The 17,627-nt window shown below is 41.7% G+C and overlaps 1 protein-coding gene across 1 annotated transcript in view; it reads right to left on the reverse strand.

The window, feature by feature from the left end:
• Positions 1 to 17,627, reverse strand: part of LOC125883834 (phosphofurin acidic cluster sorting protein 1) — a 112,173-nt gene that overhangs the window by 16,701 nt on the left and 77,845 nt on the right. The window contains exons 7-12 of the mRNA XM_049568419.1: positions 13,877 to 13,954; positions 10,902 to 10,961; positions 7,079 to 7,239; positions 5,412 to 5,505; positions 468 to 551; positions 48 to 169 (exon numbers count right to left, since the gene is read on the reverse strand). Coding sequence (XP_049424376.1) covers positions 48 to 169; positions 468 to 551; positions 5,412 to 5,505; positions 7,079 to 7,239; positions 10,902 to 10,961; positions 13,877 to 13,954 — 599 coding nt within the window. The remainder of the gene's footprint in view (positions 1 to 47; positions 170 to 467; positions 552 to 5,411; positions 5,506 to 7,078; positions 7,240 to 10,901; positions 10,962 to 13,876; positions 13,955 to 17,627) is intronic.

A 17,627-nucleotide genomic window follows, 5' to 3' on the forward strand; every position in this document is an offset into this window, starting at 1 on the left:
TAAGGCGTGGGGGTTACAATAAAAAAAATAAGTGGTGGATTTGTTACCTTGGCGATGGCATTGCCTGGGTTTCACTTTTGCTGCTCTTCAGAGGCGTACGGGGTTTCTCTGCCACTGACACCATGATGCAAGGGCCCACCTCAGCAAACAGCTCCTGATCTGTTAGCTCCTATACACACACACACAGACACACACACACACACACACACACACAATGACAGACTGTCAGTGTCAGTGAAACGAGATACTGGCAATCCTGAAGCCATCTTCTCTGACGCTTCATCACTTTTTTGTTTCACCCTTTCTTCTGTTCTCTCCGTCTCTCTCAATCTGTCTCACTTACTGCACAGATGGCAGCAAATCCCCCCTCGGAGTGATATTAACAAAGACACACCATTTATTCTCTCTCCTACACACACACACACACACACACACACACACACACACACAAACTATAAGAGTCATACCAGCGTGTCGGTCTCAGACAGGGCCTCCTCCAGGTTGCGGCTGCGGGAGAGTTTCATCTTCTCTATAGGGGGCTGCTCCCCCTGCTGGAAGGACAAGGGAGCGACAGTCAGTCTACAGACAAAGATACACTCGACAGGATTTTCCTAAAAAACAATGTATGGATTTATACAAAAGTAATCCCTCTCAGTCATCACTTATGACCCAGTAGAGGTGTGTGGTAGTGTATTTATCTGCAGGGACTCTGCCCTCTGCCTGTATTTCCTTATTTTATTTTTATTTTGCTTTGTTCAAAACGTTCCTAAGGTCAACTTTTTGGCAGTGGTGTGTAACCCCCTGATGATGATGGTGCGTAGGTGAGGTCATGACTTTACAAAAAGGTGGCAAGTATATCTGGCAGCACACCTTATAGCCCTCCTGTTCCTCATGGCCCTCCACCAACTTATCTCCGCTGGCATCTAAGCTAATGGTAGCACTGAGAACTTTAGTATAACATGCTAAGCTAACGTTAGCTAACAACTGTGGGATTCAGTTTAAACACACTCAGTGAACGTTAGCTAGCCATCGTGGACTTCAGTTTAACACAACCCATCTTCGCTAGCATCTCAGCTAACGTTAGCTAGCCACACTTGCCCTACTCTCCCTCTGACTGGCTTGTATTTGTTGCATTAGTTGGTTGGCTTGGTTAAGTTAAGGCAAGAGGAATGAGATTGGTTAGTGTAAGAATGTCAGGGTAAGCCAATCAGAGGCAGAGTAATGCAGGATTTATAATCGACACCGTACCTATGGCATACGTTCTTCATTGACACTGAGGCTATGCCATACCCTACGCCCTACCCCACGCCATAGCCTGACGTGCACCTCCCCAGATATGTAACTACACATCGCAGCGAGGCAGACCGCCTCTCTATTTTTGTAAGCTGAAACCATTTCCCTCAGTGGAAACAAAGCTTTTATTAACTTTCATTTCACAGACAATAAACAATAAATTATGAAGACAATAAAGTCTCCAAGTCTTGTGTGTGATTTATCCTAGCTTCATACGAGCAGTGGAAATCTCAGCTCGTCACTATACTAATTTATACAATGTAAAATGCCATAGGCTTGTGCTAATAACGGTAGCATGTTATATTTGTTTGGAAAACGTGTTTAGTATAAAACAATTGTTTTGTCGACGAATCTTGTGAGTTGTAATGGAGCTGAATTTCATGACGTTACCTTTGTTATCACATGAGTAGAGGAAAAGTCCGCTAGTTGCGAGGCAAGTGTTTGTCTGTGAATGCTGTGAGTTATAGTGAAGCTGATTTGTGTACCTGTGTTTGAAATTGTCTCTATTAAGCCATGTTTAATGGTGTTTAACCCTATGGGCCCTAGGCGTTTTTGGGGTATTTTTACTGCCTGTCATTATAAAGGCTACATACACATGCTATATCTTGGTTTTTTTTCCAGGACAATCTGGGCTATCCAGATTTGCCATCATTCCATGTCCTCCTATGTGCCTGTATTTTATATTAATTTTTATATCAATGAAAAAAAACAAATCCGTGTGACTAAATCCTTACATTTCTACATGTATCTCACCATAGCAAGTTAGAAGAAGACATATTCTGCCATATATGAAAAGGGGAGACTCTCTGGAATCTGGCAATATAAGAACCATGATGCTGGGACATTCTGTCACTTCACAGTTGTCCAAAATATGTGGTTTGTGCCAGGCGGACATGATTGCCAGTATTTTTTCATTATTGCAAGAAATTCCATTGACTCATTCACAAGTCAAAAATGTGTTTTATCTGAAAGAAACATGCAATATTTACATCTAAGATAATAGAAAAATAGTCAACCAAGTGCAATGATGTCCTCCAAGATAATATTTGCCACTTTGTTTGCAGTAAACAAAGTCTGTTGTTGTTTTTCAGTTTCAGTTATATATTGGGGGGACATTTTGGGCACTGGGGGGGGACACATGTCCCCCTCAATGTATATGGTGACTACGGCCCTGTCATGCATGCATAATTAGGCTGCAGTTGTCTGTGTGCGCAAAGGTGAAGTGGCTGGTCTTGTCATACAAAGTTTGATGGAGTGTCAACTGGACAATATGGAGATATTTGCATCTTGAAAGCCGGACTACAGATGTGGATAGACAGGGAGAAACACACGCAAGCCTAAGACGTGGTAAGATACGATATTCCTCACTATATGAAGTGACTGATAACAAGATCTGTATAATGGGTTGTAAAGAAATTCGTCAGGTTTTTATTTTGTAGACAATTAATCTGGATTTATAGCGTGATGGGATGACAGCACAATGATGTGTGTGGTATCACTGCTTTTCTTCTCGCGGAGAAAATCCACAGAGAAGAACGGGTGTGAGTTTGGACGCACTATGCGTCGTTCGTGCCCATAGGGTTAATGTGAGGTTTGAATCAACTGAACGACTAGTGATTTGGAGGTGTAACTGCAGAGCAACACAGACTTACCACTGCACAAGTATAAATGCTCACAAAGGCATAGGCTAAGGTGTGGGCTCTGCATAGAGCCGACGCACAAGTATAAATCCTGCTTAAGACAGTGTAGATCGGGTCATGCCTTTGCAATCACAGGAAAAACAAAACGTCGCCTACGATAGCATCTCAGCTAACGTTAGGTAGCCACAACAGCACTGTTCTTAAGATACATCCATTCACTGCATGGCAATGAAGATATTGGTTAACATTAGAGAGAAATAACATGGTACAGCATTGCCAGGAAAGGATCATGGCAAATATTGTTCCAAAATGAGAGTGAATCTGGGGTTGGTCTTCACTTTCGCTGGCAGGGACTTTAAGGAGAGCATGAAGAACGAGACAGAGTTGGCCTGTTTTCTTTTGGACAGGTGGGTGGTGGCACCTACCTTGGTTGGCTTGCTAATGTATCTGCTTTTCCACCATTACAACAAATGTAACATTCCTGCAGAAGGAGCTTGCAATACAAACAGTGAAGGGAGGTGCAGCCAAGTTTGTATACCTTTAATTAGACTGAGAAATCTCAGCAGTGGCAGATGGCTTTGAGATCCTCGTTTTCTCTACTATTTCACGCAGCATGCAGTGATTCATTTTACGTCACACAACTAAATTGGATTCAGAACCACTGAATTGAAATGAGAGCAGACTTTTCCATTGAAAAACCTCATTTTAGGAAGTGTGGCGCAGACACTAGTCACAACACTAAAAGGCTTACTACAGTACCACTATGAAAGGAGGAACTGCAGCTGTTTGAATGCGGCCGAGACATCCAGTGAAATCCATTCAGCTCGGCGAGATTAAACACACTTTTTATTGAGCAGATGGTAACCGTCAAAGAGCTATTGGATTTCTGCTCCATTAAGGAAACGTTTTCTGAAATTTTATATTTGCACACTGGCTCCCTGCTGGGCGATTTTCATTGGCTTCAGACTCTGGATGTTTACCTCATCAATGCAGAGTGGCATGTTGTTTTCAAGCTTGCGCTGCTTCAATTTATGGTGAATTGTCTGACTGTTTCATGGCGCTGTGTGCTATTATGAGGCCTATATTAACTTGCCATGGATGAACTGTGAGCGTGAAGGACTTTTTTACAATTAGCATTAACTTAGTGCTGTGTGAATAAAGTTTACTGTATACTTATTTTGAAAACATGCTCAATAAGTGGAAAGGATTTGTAAACCGCAGCACGAGGCATGAAATTACAGCAACAGCTGCCATGATGCATAAAACAAAATTAATTAGAGGCTAAAACAGCAAAAGATTAGGTTCTTTTTTCTTTTTTCAAAAAAATTGGTCCAGCATTGAGTGAGAGCGCTGCAGCTGGCGATGGCGAGGTGGGCTGCAATGGAGCCCCTTTACACCCACTTAAAGTTCTTGTATTTGCCGCTGACAGGCTCAGATTGGTATTATAAGTGTCTGACAACATTATGGAAAGGATCCCTACAGAGACAGACCTTTGTTTAACCAGAAGCAGTCCAAAATCACTATCGGCAAACCCACCAGACTCAATTCAAATAAAGAGTAATTTTATCATCGTAAACACACTTCATTCAGAGTTGACAGAAACAAAATAATACTCAGATAAAGCATCTACATTTGTCTTTTAATTGTTGCTACAACCACTGACTCTGGTTTGGTTGACATAAACCCTTAATTCACCCAATTAGATGTAAAAATATGCCTGCTCCAACACACATTTAAATTCCTGTTTTTTTAAATGGAGTCTGGTGAGTTTGCTGATAGTGATTTTGGGCTGTTTCTAGTGAAACAAAAGAATCTTACTCTTTACCAAAAAGGTCTATCTCTGTCGGGATCCTTTCCATAATGTTGTCAGACACTTGAAATAATAATCTGAGTCTGTCAGTGGCAAAAACAAGCACTTTAAATGGATGTAAACTGACGGCTTAGCGCCCCAAATGGTCATATTGCAGCCCTCTCACTCAATACTGGACCAGTTTCAAAAACTGTTGCTCCCATTTCTCACAAACACATTAGAAAATAGGGTCCAGGTTGAAAAATATAAAAGCTACCCTTTAAGTTCAATGATCTAAAATACTTTTTTGGTTTAAAAGTGTTGACAGGTTGTGACCAGTTCAGCCAAAGAGCGTTTAATCCTTCCCAGATTGTTAAATTTATAACTTTTTAAAGGCCTTTTAAAGGGTGTCACAAGATAAATCAGCTCGAGAGTTAGCCATAGGTGTGTATGAGTGCTTTACACCTGTAACGTTTTTTTTTTTTGCACACAGTTTAAACAAGGTCTTGTCTGAATTCAGACGCCCTTTGGCAATGATAAAGATTTACTGCACTCAGCTCCCGGTGAGGCAGGGGAAAAACAAACGGTTCAGGTTTTCTTGAGCACCATATGAACGCCCCACAGCTCCCATAAGTGAAACTCCTGCTGATGCTGCAGCTGCTGCTTCTGTGTGGATGTGAGTTACTCACCGGGCTGAAAGTGTCTCGGCCCAGGCTGCCTTTGCTGTTCAGGCTGCCGATCTCCGTCTGGGAGCTGGACTGAGACATCCCCTCAAAGAACGGCCTGAGTGCACAGAGACAGAAATATAAGAGAACAAATTGTGCCTTTTGTGCTCAACCCTTTTTCACAGCACTTTGACTGTAATAGTAGGAAATGCACAGGTGTTACTCATGATATCAACCATGACTCAGCTCTACTTAGCATCCCAATAAGTCACGACAGTGTGACAGTGAGCCAACATGCACCAGAAACTGAGGAAGCTACAGGCAATTCAGCCATTTTTGACACGCACTCCTGCAGTGCTCCTGCAGTATGTGTGTGTGTTGTACTACCGCACGTCACTGCAACCTAGGGAGCAAGGTGAGGGCTGATTACATATGTACATACATATACAGCATACGACAGTCAGTCAATTGAACTACATATGTGTTTATTGGAAGCCTAACCTGCACAAATACAAATGTCTATCACATTCTGTGTCATGTTTTCAGGTAAATAACAATCCAGAAGTATTCGTGATAGCTGACTTTTGCCGGCCAAGCTGCCTAACTTCCAGTTTAGTCCTGTGCTTACTTGAATGGGGATAAAATAATTAAATCATGCAGTTCTTTTGGGCTTTCAAAATGTCATTGAACGAAACTGATCAAATTCTGATCGTCGTTTCGCAGGGGATGTGACACTCAAGACAATTTATTCACCATTTTACAGCTACAACAGTAGCAAATGAAGTGGCTATGATGTAAGCACAAGTTTGACTAAACTGAAACGGGCCAGCGACGCCACAGACTCTTATGTGCACCCCTAATGACAGGCAGACACCCATGTTTTTTCTCATGTGACGAATCAAAATGTTTTCAGTGAAAAAGTTCTATCGTATTTAATAAAATGGCTTCAAAAATAAACATGCAATTGTACGTTTACTATCCAAAATGAGATAAAACCTTACCAGAACTTTGACAGAGACAAAAGAAGCATCTATTATATTTATTTCTATTGCTCCTTTGCTTTCCAGGTTACATAACACCCCATTATAACACCATCAAATAGCTCTATTTTGGGTACGTTGTCATATTTTAAGGCTGATAACGTCACAAGAAAGGACTAAAAATAAGTTTGAAAGGCCTTTAAAAATGGTTTATCTGCTACTTTTTGACAAGTTACTGACCTTATTGAACAAGCCTTTCTAGGTCAGAACAAAGGAGTTTGTTTTTAGTTACTTAGACTTGCAAAAATAGGATTACAGCAACCCACAGCTGTGAGTTTAAGTTGCTCTGAGATGCTGACTTTCTTTCTTGAATGTATGTTTTAAAGAGGTCATTGAGAATTGTATTTATTTATTAAAAATATTCTTTATATCCTGAAGTTTTGGTTTACATTTTCACTCTGATGGATTCAATATTCACTGACCCAGTTCTGGTTCATGTAAACCTCAAATAAACTTCCATATATGGCTGCAGTGAGCAGTTTTCACCAACAGAGGGAGCTGTGAATTGTCAGGGGGAGGACAGTGAGTCCTATCAGTGATTGTATTGTCAAGCCTGCAGCACCAAAGTGTTTGTAGATGAAGCGGCAGATATCTCCAGGCAGTCGACTATGTGATGTATTGCAGGTGTGTGATAAGTGATACTGCAGCTACCTTAGCTTAGGTTTGGGTGTGCTGAGGATGCTGTCGGTCTCCTCCATCTCCGGCCCGCTGTCGCTGGGGTTGTACATCTCCAGACTGTCGTAGAGCTCGTCCAGGTCCTCCTCCACCTCCTGGATCTGCTCCCTCGACACATGCTCCAGGCCAAACCCAACCTATAAAAGAGACCCAGAGGAGGCAAGTGACCAACAGACACATGCACAGTCCGAGCAAACTGGTCCTGCTGCTTGAAAGAGTTGTTGTCACACATATATTTAAAATGTGTCAGAAACCTGCTCTCCTGAGCAGCAATAACCTCCCTACAGAGAGAGATAAGTTGATCCTAAACAGTGATACTAACAGCCAGTTTTTCCTGTTGGCAACAACATATACCCACAAGGCTCTGCAAGGCTGAGATTTCAGACGCCAAAATGGGAACGAAGTGAGATGTTTACACGACACAGTGACCTGTTTTATATCAACGCAGTCAGGATTCTCATAATCAGAGCCCACATTAAACCAGAATACTGTAGCCTTATGAGACTTACATACACTGACATTAAACTGGGTGTAAAACTGCACTACAGATGCACCAATCCTACTTTTTTCCAGCTGACAATAAGCAATTACAGATTCAGAATCAATGCTATATTAATCTTTGTTTCATTCAAAACCTGTTAGTGATTAATCGTAGAGGCACAAACTCATGTACATGTAAGAATGTATGAATCAATATACTGTAGATTTTTATCTACCTTTTTACATTGGCTGACAAGAGCAAACGCAGTACAACTAAGAATGTTTGATGACTAATATCTAAGACGTTTAAAGAGAAGTTTGGGACTTTCGGTGAGCATTGACGATGTAAGACCTGATTTACAGGAGCTCCTCAGGAATGTGTTAATATAAATATGCTTTAACTCCCAGCACCTGTCCAACACCCATCTTCTGTACATCTTTGGGCTGCTTTTGATTACATTGCACTCTGTGGGAGCCACAAGCATAAATAGCAAGTTTTAGCGGAAAAAACGAGCCTGCCAAGTTGAGCTGGGGTAGGCCGCGCCAGAGAAGTCGGATGCTAACGAAGCTATGCTATGCTGCATTAAGGACATGATGGACAACTTACTGGCCGAAATTATGGCCAAGTTTGAGTAAATAAAGAAGTGACAACAGCTGCTGGAGGAACAAGCTGCTGAACAAGGTGGGACTATTTCGAACCTGGAGCGCTCAGCTAACAAGCATGATGACCAGCTAACTAGCCTCCAAGCTAACGTGGATGTGCTTTCTACTACGGTGGAATCCTTGAGCAAGAAACAGAAGTTTAAACTCTGACAGGTCGACTAGTCTAAAGTAAGAAAACACGCAACAGTCAAAATTGAGCACAATTTAAGCTACAAGGTTAAAAACTGTCTGAGAAACATTTGCGAATTATTATAAGAGGCAAGTAAAACTGTTAATCGCATTTTTTCATTTACAAAATCATATTTTATTTGTAGCCAAAACAATTTAGGGGGAAATTCTTAAGGAAAATCAATTTTAAGCAAACATGTTTGATTATTACAACAGCGTTTTCAATGGATGAACACAATCGTTTAAAACAATAATAAGTTAAACAATAAGTTTCATAAACTAGTATTTCTGGTGCCGACTATAGCAACTCTATAGGGTAGCAACATTTAATCAATTACGAGTCATTGCCCACATCCCTAGCTGCAACGACCCAAAATATTTCCTTTAAAAGAAATACGCTGCAGCCTGAGAAAAGATGCCATTTAAAAAATGTATTAAAGTCCCAAAACAAATATGACAGTGGAAACATGCTACAGAAAGCCAAAACAAATACATTAACAGGAAGTATGCGGCTTATACAGAACACTGCAAAGTCAAAAACACACAAACAAATGCAACAGAAATATGTTGCGTATCCAGTCAACACAAGGGAAGTTCTCGAGGCCTCGAGGGGAGCACGGAGAGGAACAGCTTGATTTTTGACCCAAGAGAGAAACCAGACGAGATAGTGTTTGTTTTTTAAGCGGAAGGAAAAGGAGAGTAAAGAGACGACATAAAAATGCATGTATTCTTTTTTACATTTGGCCTGAGTCCATCCATCCATTTTCATCTGCTTATTCGGGGCAGGCCAAGCAAAGCACACCAGATGTCCCTCTCCTCTCTCTTCCAGCTCCTCCTGGGGGACCCCAAGGCGTTCCTAGGCGTTGTTTCTGACTTTGAGTCATTTCTGTATTTTGTTGTTTTGTTTTGTTTTTTTACTTTCTGCAACATGTTTTTTTTTATTAGTTTTGGGTTTTCATGTGTTTTTGAAATGATATCATTTCTGAAGCTGCAGCATTTTTCTCCTTATAGAAATGCACGTATGCTCACTCACTGTCTCTACGTGTCACTCTCTGGGTAGGTCACCTGAGTCATCAGCTGATTCACAATCGACCAATAGCACAGCAACATTACTATGTCAGCCTATCATCTCACTGCTCCTTTTTAAATATGGTTCTTTCTCTGCTGGTCTGTCTTGCTGCAGTTGTGTGCACCCTTTAAGGATTCATCAGCCTCATACGCCTCATCAGGCACCAGCCTCAGTGTCATCAGCCACCACCAGCATCTGGACTTCATGGGGGGATTTATCCTGCTGCTGCTCAGATGTCCCTCGATCACAAACTATCTCCCTCTGGTGTCCAAGCACCAAAGACTTCTGTTAAATCTTTATCAGCACATATCATCTCTTAATCTGTACACTCATATTCTGTATGAAATATTATCTTCACTTCATTCTTCTGTCTCTCCTGATTGAACTGTAAAGACATTCTTGCAAGCCACAATGGATCGTTTCATAAGTTTTCAAGCAAGAGACTGACACATCGTCAACCTCAGATACCACCAGCCAAAGTGCAGAGGGTGAGGCTGACACACCTTGCCATACTACAACTGCAGCTGACCTGGCAGCTGCAGGCAAGCGAAAAACACTGAAGACCCCTGACTTAGGGTTTTTGCTTTGCTCTCCTATACAGCAGCATATAACCAGAATTGAAACAAAACAGATTTGACAGGAGAGGTCAAGAAGCTACATGCTTATATAACGGACCTCCCCTCATCTCAACCCCCTTAAATAAAATGATGATGAAAAGTCCTCAAGGACCCTAGTGTGATACCCCTCCCACTGTCTTTGAGGATGCTCTGGCCAACCTCATCAGGCAGCTGGCTGACATAGGAGGGTTGCTGCCGTGAATAAGCTCACCTGGGCCTTCCAGGCTATAAAAGCTGCCTCATGTTTTCACTCTCTCCCCTCCTGCAGCAGACATCCACCTGGCATCATTGCGTTTTGGTTTAACACCTTCAACACCTCCACAGCACACCTGACACACACCCGTGAATGGCTTTCATTAGTGACTTTGCTGTCCTACATGCTCCACTGGTTATTTAACTCCCTTCCTGTCACATTCACTGAGCCAGTTTGTGACACCACAAAAACACAGATATACAGGCAATAAAAGTTAAGGTTAAGAAAGACTAACGCAAGAAAAGCAACCACACAAACACCTGTGCTGTTCAGACAAGACAAACACATACATACACACAGGAGTGTGAGATCAGACACACACATCTTGATGGACTCGCTCCAGAAGTACACATGAAACACCTTTCTGCTCTATTTTAATCGACAATGTAGTGTTTCAGCTGAATCTCAGTTATTCTGCCACATCTCTCCCACACACCTCTCCGTGTCTTCAAAGCCGAAACTGAAATACACATCGACTTCAGCGGCAACACCTCTGGAGCTAATACACACATGAAGTGGATGTGTGAGGGCAAAAGCCGAAGCACCTACCTCATCAGTGACTTTAAACCTTTTCAGCAAGGCAACAAACTTCTGCTTGATGTTGGGTTGCTGTGGAGAGAGGAAACAGAAGAAGAAAGAGGACAACATGAGGAGCTCAGGAGATGGATTTTCATATATCTGAGAAAAGAGATTCATGGTGTGGAAAGAGATGACAGGAGCGTTTCATGCTTGATGGCTCAAAACAACAGCAGTTAATGGAAACACCAGCAGGACATATTTCTGCATGTCACATAAAGCAAGAGTGTTATCTATGCAGATATTTCCGTGCCCGGCATCTCGAGTTATTAAAGTAAAATCCGTGGGTTTATTGAGGTTGAAGTTGACGCCTCCTGTCGCAGATGTTTTTCTGAGTAAGAACAAAAGGCTGTTTATTTATTGAACAAGCCAGGTTATTTGAGAAGGAAGGTATAGTGCCTGTAGAGTTTATTAATAGTGACTCAGCAGCTTAGGGTTTTCTTCAAATGTGCTTTTGAAGTTTGAGCAAGACAGGAAAATATGAGGTGGCGAGACTGTATTGTTCTATATAAGGCAGTGGATCTTCAGCTGCTTGAATTATTTTTGGCCCACACTTTTTCAGACTTTTTTTTTTTTAAACCCCACAATAACTGACTTTTTGGAGACTCGCTGACCAGAGGAAGAAGTTGTGAACACAACATCGGCATTGGCCCTCGAAATTTTACTACCTCCTACCAGTTGGACGTGCCCAGAACACCTCTAAAGGGAGGCGTCCCAGCCACCTATCTGAGAAAACTCAATTCAGCTGCTTGTATCCGTGATTTCATTCTCACTTTATATCTCTTGCATCTCTGGAAATATTAAGCCATTGTGAGCAGTTGATTTGTTGGATATTTTATATGCTGGATTACTCGAAAGGTTATTTGATCCATAAACAGCTTGACTGATTCTGCAGAAAACTGACTATATGGTGATATCTATAATTCAATTCAATTCAATAGAACTTTATTTATCCCGAAGGAAATTCTTGTGCCAGAGAATACTTCAAACACTAAGTACAGTAATCACAATTTTAACCAGCACCAACCGCACAACCAATTGGTTCCCCAGGTCAGGGTCACTCACTGGGCCCAGTTTTAGAACAATAGAACATTTAATATCTGGCAAAATATACAAGATAGAAGTATTTTCATGGCGCAAAAGCAAAAACCAGTGCCTAATAGAGTAACAATAGGAGTATGATAAGTACAAGAGTTACTAAAAATGAACTAAAATGGTGGAAAACAGACCGCTCCTGATAGTCAATGTAACACTGAATTTGATATAACACTGAAAGGAAAATTGCACATGACTGAGAAAATAATATTGCACTATATTGGCAAGTGATCATGATATTGAACAATATTGCACATGATGTGAAAAATATTGCAAAAGATATAAGCAGTAATGTGCATCGCATGAAGTATTCTTATGGTGTTTACATGGGCTCCACCTCCACTGACATTACTGCCCTCCCTGCGTTATGATTAGATGATCAGACGCTTGCAAGTGCAGCTGATGAGAGTGACCTTTACTAATTTACTAACAGCCAGAAAGGTTTGTGGGAATCCTGATTGTTGGTGACAGAATGAGACCTGAATTACTTGATACCATATAACTGAACATCAACATTTTTTCCTGGAAAATATCTGCAAGTAAATGGGTATATGTGTGTAAAAGGTGGATGGGTAGAGCTTTTATAGGGGACATTATGAATACTTCAAGTTAGAGACAAAATCAGTTTTTATTTTGATTCTTAAAATCAGATTTAAAAAGAATAATACAACAAATACAAAAACTGCAGTCTACCTGTTTATTCATTTGTATTTAAAGGGACTCTAGTGCCAAATCAGAAGCTCATTTCTTTCAATTTTTTCGCTTCATTTTCTTTGATCTGAAGCATTTTACTGAAAACTGTGATCTTCTTACACAAAAAACCAACAATATTTGCAGGCATAGGAGCACAGGAGCTGAAACATAACACTCCTTTAGTAAAATTGGGGTGTTTTTGGTGAAAATCAGCTTTGGGCAAAGTTTTCATTTGCAACATAAGTGGACGTCTGATTGGCTGCAGGGAGCTGTCGTGTTTCGGAGGTCGTGTCCTAATTTTCTGTTAAAAAGTGGAGAGGGTCAACTTCATGCTGGACTCTGGGAATGTAAATGTTTCTGTGTGTGTGCCGAATACCGAACATGGCACAGGGACGGCTGTAATGGCTTTTGAGCGTGTGCTTATGTTTAACATGTGTGTGTCCTTCAACTCAGGCAGTGCAGAAATTATGGTTATTTTATGTGTCGTGTGTGTGTTTGTGTGTGTGTGTGTGTGTGTGTGTTGTCCACAGGCGGTTGTGTTGGGGAGCAGCAGTGACAATCTCAGCGAGACCTCCACAGGAGCGCTCCATTAACAACCTGCTGAGACAATCTCTTGCTGCTACACACAGGCACACAAAAATAATACGAACACACTGCTTTCCTTCTGTCAAATTGCAGGTCCATTGTAATTTTCCGTGTTGACGACAATTTTGTGTGTTAATCTGTGTTCCAGCTGAGTGTTTGTGTATTTATATGTGCGTGTGTGAGGAAGAGTGTGTGTCCATGCATCCCAGGAAGCGGTTAACGCTGCTGCGGGAGCTTGTGGTGACTCAATGTTTTCCTCTCCGGAAAATTGGAGTGAATTGCATGCATCGAAAATAAGAGGGAGAAAACGGATTTATAGGAAAGCCAACAACAGAAAAAGCGAGGGAGGAGAGGAAGACAGTGGAGCAGATAAGGAGGAGAGGTTGAGTGAGGTGAGGCAAGAGGCAGATGAGGATGGAAGGATTGGGGAGGCCAGTCGAATCAAATTTATTTGAAAGGGCTTTTTTTTTTTCACGAAGCAGGTTCGCCCGCAAATTGCTTCACAGACAAAACAAGCAGGTACAGATAGGAAACCAGAGAGACAGAGGGAGGGAGGGTGGAGGTGTTTTCCTTACTCTGGTGATGGCAGCATTGGAAGGGAGCTTGCGACGCGGCTTCTTCTTCCTCACTTCCTCTTCTTCGTCATATAGATACTAAAAGAAGGAGACAGAAATGGAGGGAGAGGAAAAAGTGGCAGGCCGGGAAAGAGGAAAAGCAAGAGGACAAGAAAGAGGAGAGGTTAATTCTGGGTTATTACAACTTGGGTTTTAAAGGCTAAAGCTGCCAATATTCTACATTTTTCTCTCTGTCAATAAATCCCATTAAAACACCAAAAACAACAATGAGCTGATCCCACTAACAAGTAAAGTCTGTGAGCCTCCGTTGTTGCACTTGGTGACACGGGCACTGTATATTTTGTAATCCATTCCACAAACAGCACGCTGTCCGGGCGCTGCAGATAAGCATGAGTGCAAATGTAATATATTAATCCACAGCTTCAAATAGTCCCCAACAAATTGAGTAACACTTGATAAATATGTCAGTGCCTAGCTGTTTTGAGAAACGTTTGTGAGCCAAACAGACAGGTCAGGGAAGTCAGAGATCCAGACTAAGGTGTTGTTAGGTTTGATCTTTTCATGAGATTTATTAACAACATGAAAAATACAGAATAGCCTTATCTTCATATATCTGGCCACAGTTTCTATCAGTTACGATAACACTGATGTCTGGTATCAGTGACATTGCTTCAACAAGGTCAAACAGCGAGAAACATGAACAGTTGGACGATTTAGTAGGCTACGAACGCACTGACTGTTTATTTAAATTATCTGAACCATTTTATTTCGAGGTGCCAGCCAACTCACTGCCTGTTTATCCAGTGATGACCTTCATTATGAGTTTCAGTGTGGCGAGCCCTCTACCATAACTGCACTTATAACCTTTCTCCAACTAAATAAGTGTGTATGCAGGCTTTTTTAAACACAGGAAAACCAGTTAAAAAAAGGCAATAGACTACACTCCCATTGCCAGTCGAAAAGAGCTGTGAACACATTTCTGTTTTTTTACTAGGGTGTCATGCTCAATGTCATTGACGTATTGGAAAACAGGCAAGTAAACAGTAGAAAGCAGCATGAAGGCCAGTGAAAATGTTAATGTGATTACCTCTTTTTCATATCTCTTGCTTAAGTCTCTCTCATAAACTTGGTAACGACTACATTTGGATGTTTGAGTGCTGCTCTGGCAGAAACAGACATTATTTCAGGGCAAAGGGGCTAAAATTAGCACCTCGACCCAGGTATCATATTTCCATCACTGCCATTCAAAGCCAATCTGAGCTGGAGCTCATAAATACCCATGACTACTGCAGAGTCATTTGCAGTGTTGGGCAAAAGCAACACTACAAATAGCAACAGTACGAATTTAACAGCAATGCTCAGTTGTATGGTGGTAACGTCAAATAGCTTTTTTAGTAGAGAGATAAATTAATTGACCGAGTAGCGTGGTAGCATTGACAAAAGTTACAAGCTGTTTTTTTTCCCAGAAAAAACTCTGAAGTGGGGCGTACTTTTTTCTGTGGAGGTCTGGATAAAAGTAAGGATAATAAAACTAAGGGTTAAGTACTGACGCCAGTGCCACACCCAAGCATGTATATGTCAGGAAGCACTTTCGCATGACATCACATCCTAATCCTTCAGTATATTCTGCTTGCTGCTCCACTATTGACTTTTCTTGGGAAGAAATCAGGTGTTAGTGGGGGTTTTTGTGCAGTGGGAAAGGTGCTTAAGGTAACTAACAACCTATCAACTGCAATAGACTCTGATCTGCCATCTATCTTGGTGTTGCTAGATTCAAGTGCTGCCTTTGATGCTGTTTGGACCATGACATCCTCCTTCAACACCAGGGGTTGGTCCCTTTATGGTTCAGTTTATACCTGAGCAACAGAACACAAAGTACTGCGTACAATAATTCTATGTCTTCCTGCTCCAAAATCAAATAGGGTGTTCCACAGGGATCAGCACTTGGTCCACACTTGTTTTATTTTTACTTGCTGCCTTTGGGTTAAATTTAAAAATACAAACTATAAGGGCGTCGGTGGCTTAGTGGTGGAGCGGGTGTCCCATGTGCAGGGCTGTTGCCGCAGTGGCCCGGGTTCGAGTCCGGCCTGTGGCCCTTTGCTGCATGTCATCCCCCCTCTCTCTTTCTCCCTTTCACGCTTGCCTGTCCTGTCCAATAAAGGCAAAATGCCCTAAAAATATCTAAAAAAAAAAATATACAAACTACAGTGTATGACTGCTACGCTGATGACACATAAATCTATCTTCTTGTAACTCTCAGTGATTCCTCCCAGCTGGTTAAATTAATAGTGTGCTTGTTAGAAGTCCATCATTGGATGTGCAATTATTTCCTGCATTTGAATGCACTGAAATGTTGCTTGTTGTTTCTTCTATGCACATTTGGGAGGTAAGCTCTGTTGATACTTTCAAATTCAGGCTAAAGACACATCTTTTTTTCTGTTCACCATAATCTCTCCTAATTTGACCTGCTGGGAAACCACTCAACTGACTGTTTTACCTTGTGACAAGAAGGCTTGATACCCCAATCCTGCTACAGTTATACTGTATGGTAAATGGAGTGCACTTGTAAAGCACTTTTCTAGTCTTCTGACCACTCCAAGCGCCTTAACACTACATGTCACATTCACAAACTGGTGGCTGAGTCAATTGTACAAGGTGCCACCTGCTATTCAGTAACCATTCACTTGAATTCACACACCACTGGGACAGCCATTAGGAGCAATTTGGGGTTTGGTATCTTGCTGAAGGATACCTGGACATGCAGGCTGGAGGAGCTGGGGACTGAACTGCTGATCTTCCAATTAGTGGATGACCCACTCTACCTCTGAGCCACAGAACTTACTAACCTCAACCTTGTTGTCATATTAACATTAGTCTCTGGGGTGCGCATGTTAAATAAACTAAAGTTCAAGTTCAGGTAAAACCAAAAGTAAATACCTGAAATGTCAATAATGATTCCTGATTACCAAAGAAAACTCTGTGTGTTTAAATTTGTTTGAATAACCTTGGTGAGTGTTTAAAACTTGTATGGTTGTCTGACCTCTCATGCTTCCTCACCACTATCTTCTTTTTAGGGATGTTGCCATGGTTCCAGATTTCAGCAATTAACTTGACGACTATAATGTTATTATGGCCAGAACTACCAAAAAAAACCAAACCTAATTACAAACCAGCCGTGACCGATTTGCTCTTTTCTCCTTTATTCTTTCACGACTCACTGCTCCAGTGCTGCAGTGGCTCTCCTCCCCTCCCTCCTCTCAGCTTCCCTCCATCCCTCCTTTCAGCCTTTTCAATCCGGCCTCCAAAGCCTTGTTGCTCCCTTCTTATCTCTCTCCGCTGTCTGTTTGCTCCTTTCAAGCTCTCCTCCAATCTCCTCGCACCAATGGGCGCAGATTCCCCTCGCATCCCCTCGGCACCGTCACCCTTTCTCTCTCATAAGCCGAGAGAGGGAGAGAAGGTGACACAATAAAACCACAAGCTTTCTGTCTGTTTGTGAACTCATCCCTCTGTCATTCAACCTCTGTGACAGGAACGAATGAAGATGGCAGTGGGGTGGCCGCAGACAGAGACACAATTCACTTTGGATGAGAAAAACACACATTTCCAGGATTTTCCTGTACTTTAAAAACGTATTTTTTGTTTATGTGGTGAAAATATTTGCCAAGAAAAACATTATTTGGTACAGCTGATAGGATGGGTTATACTTCACCACTAATCCTGCTCTGAAACTGATGTCTTACTACATGCTGTA

Source organism: Epinephelus fuscoguttatus, linkage group LG23 (genome assembly GCF_011397635.1).
Source record: "Epinephelus fuscoguttatus linkage group LG23, E.fuscoguttatus.final_Chr_v1".
In the NCBI taxonomy this organism is placed as follows: Eukaryota; Metazoa; Chordata; class Actinopteri; order Perciformes; family Serranidae; genus Epinephelus; species Epinephelus fuscoguttatus.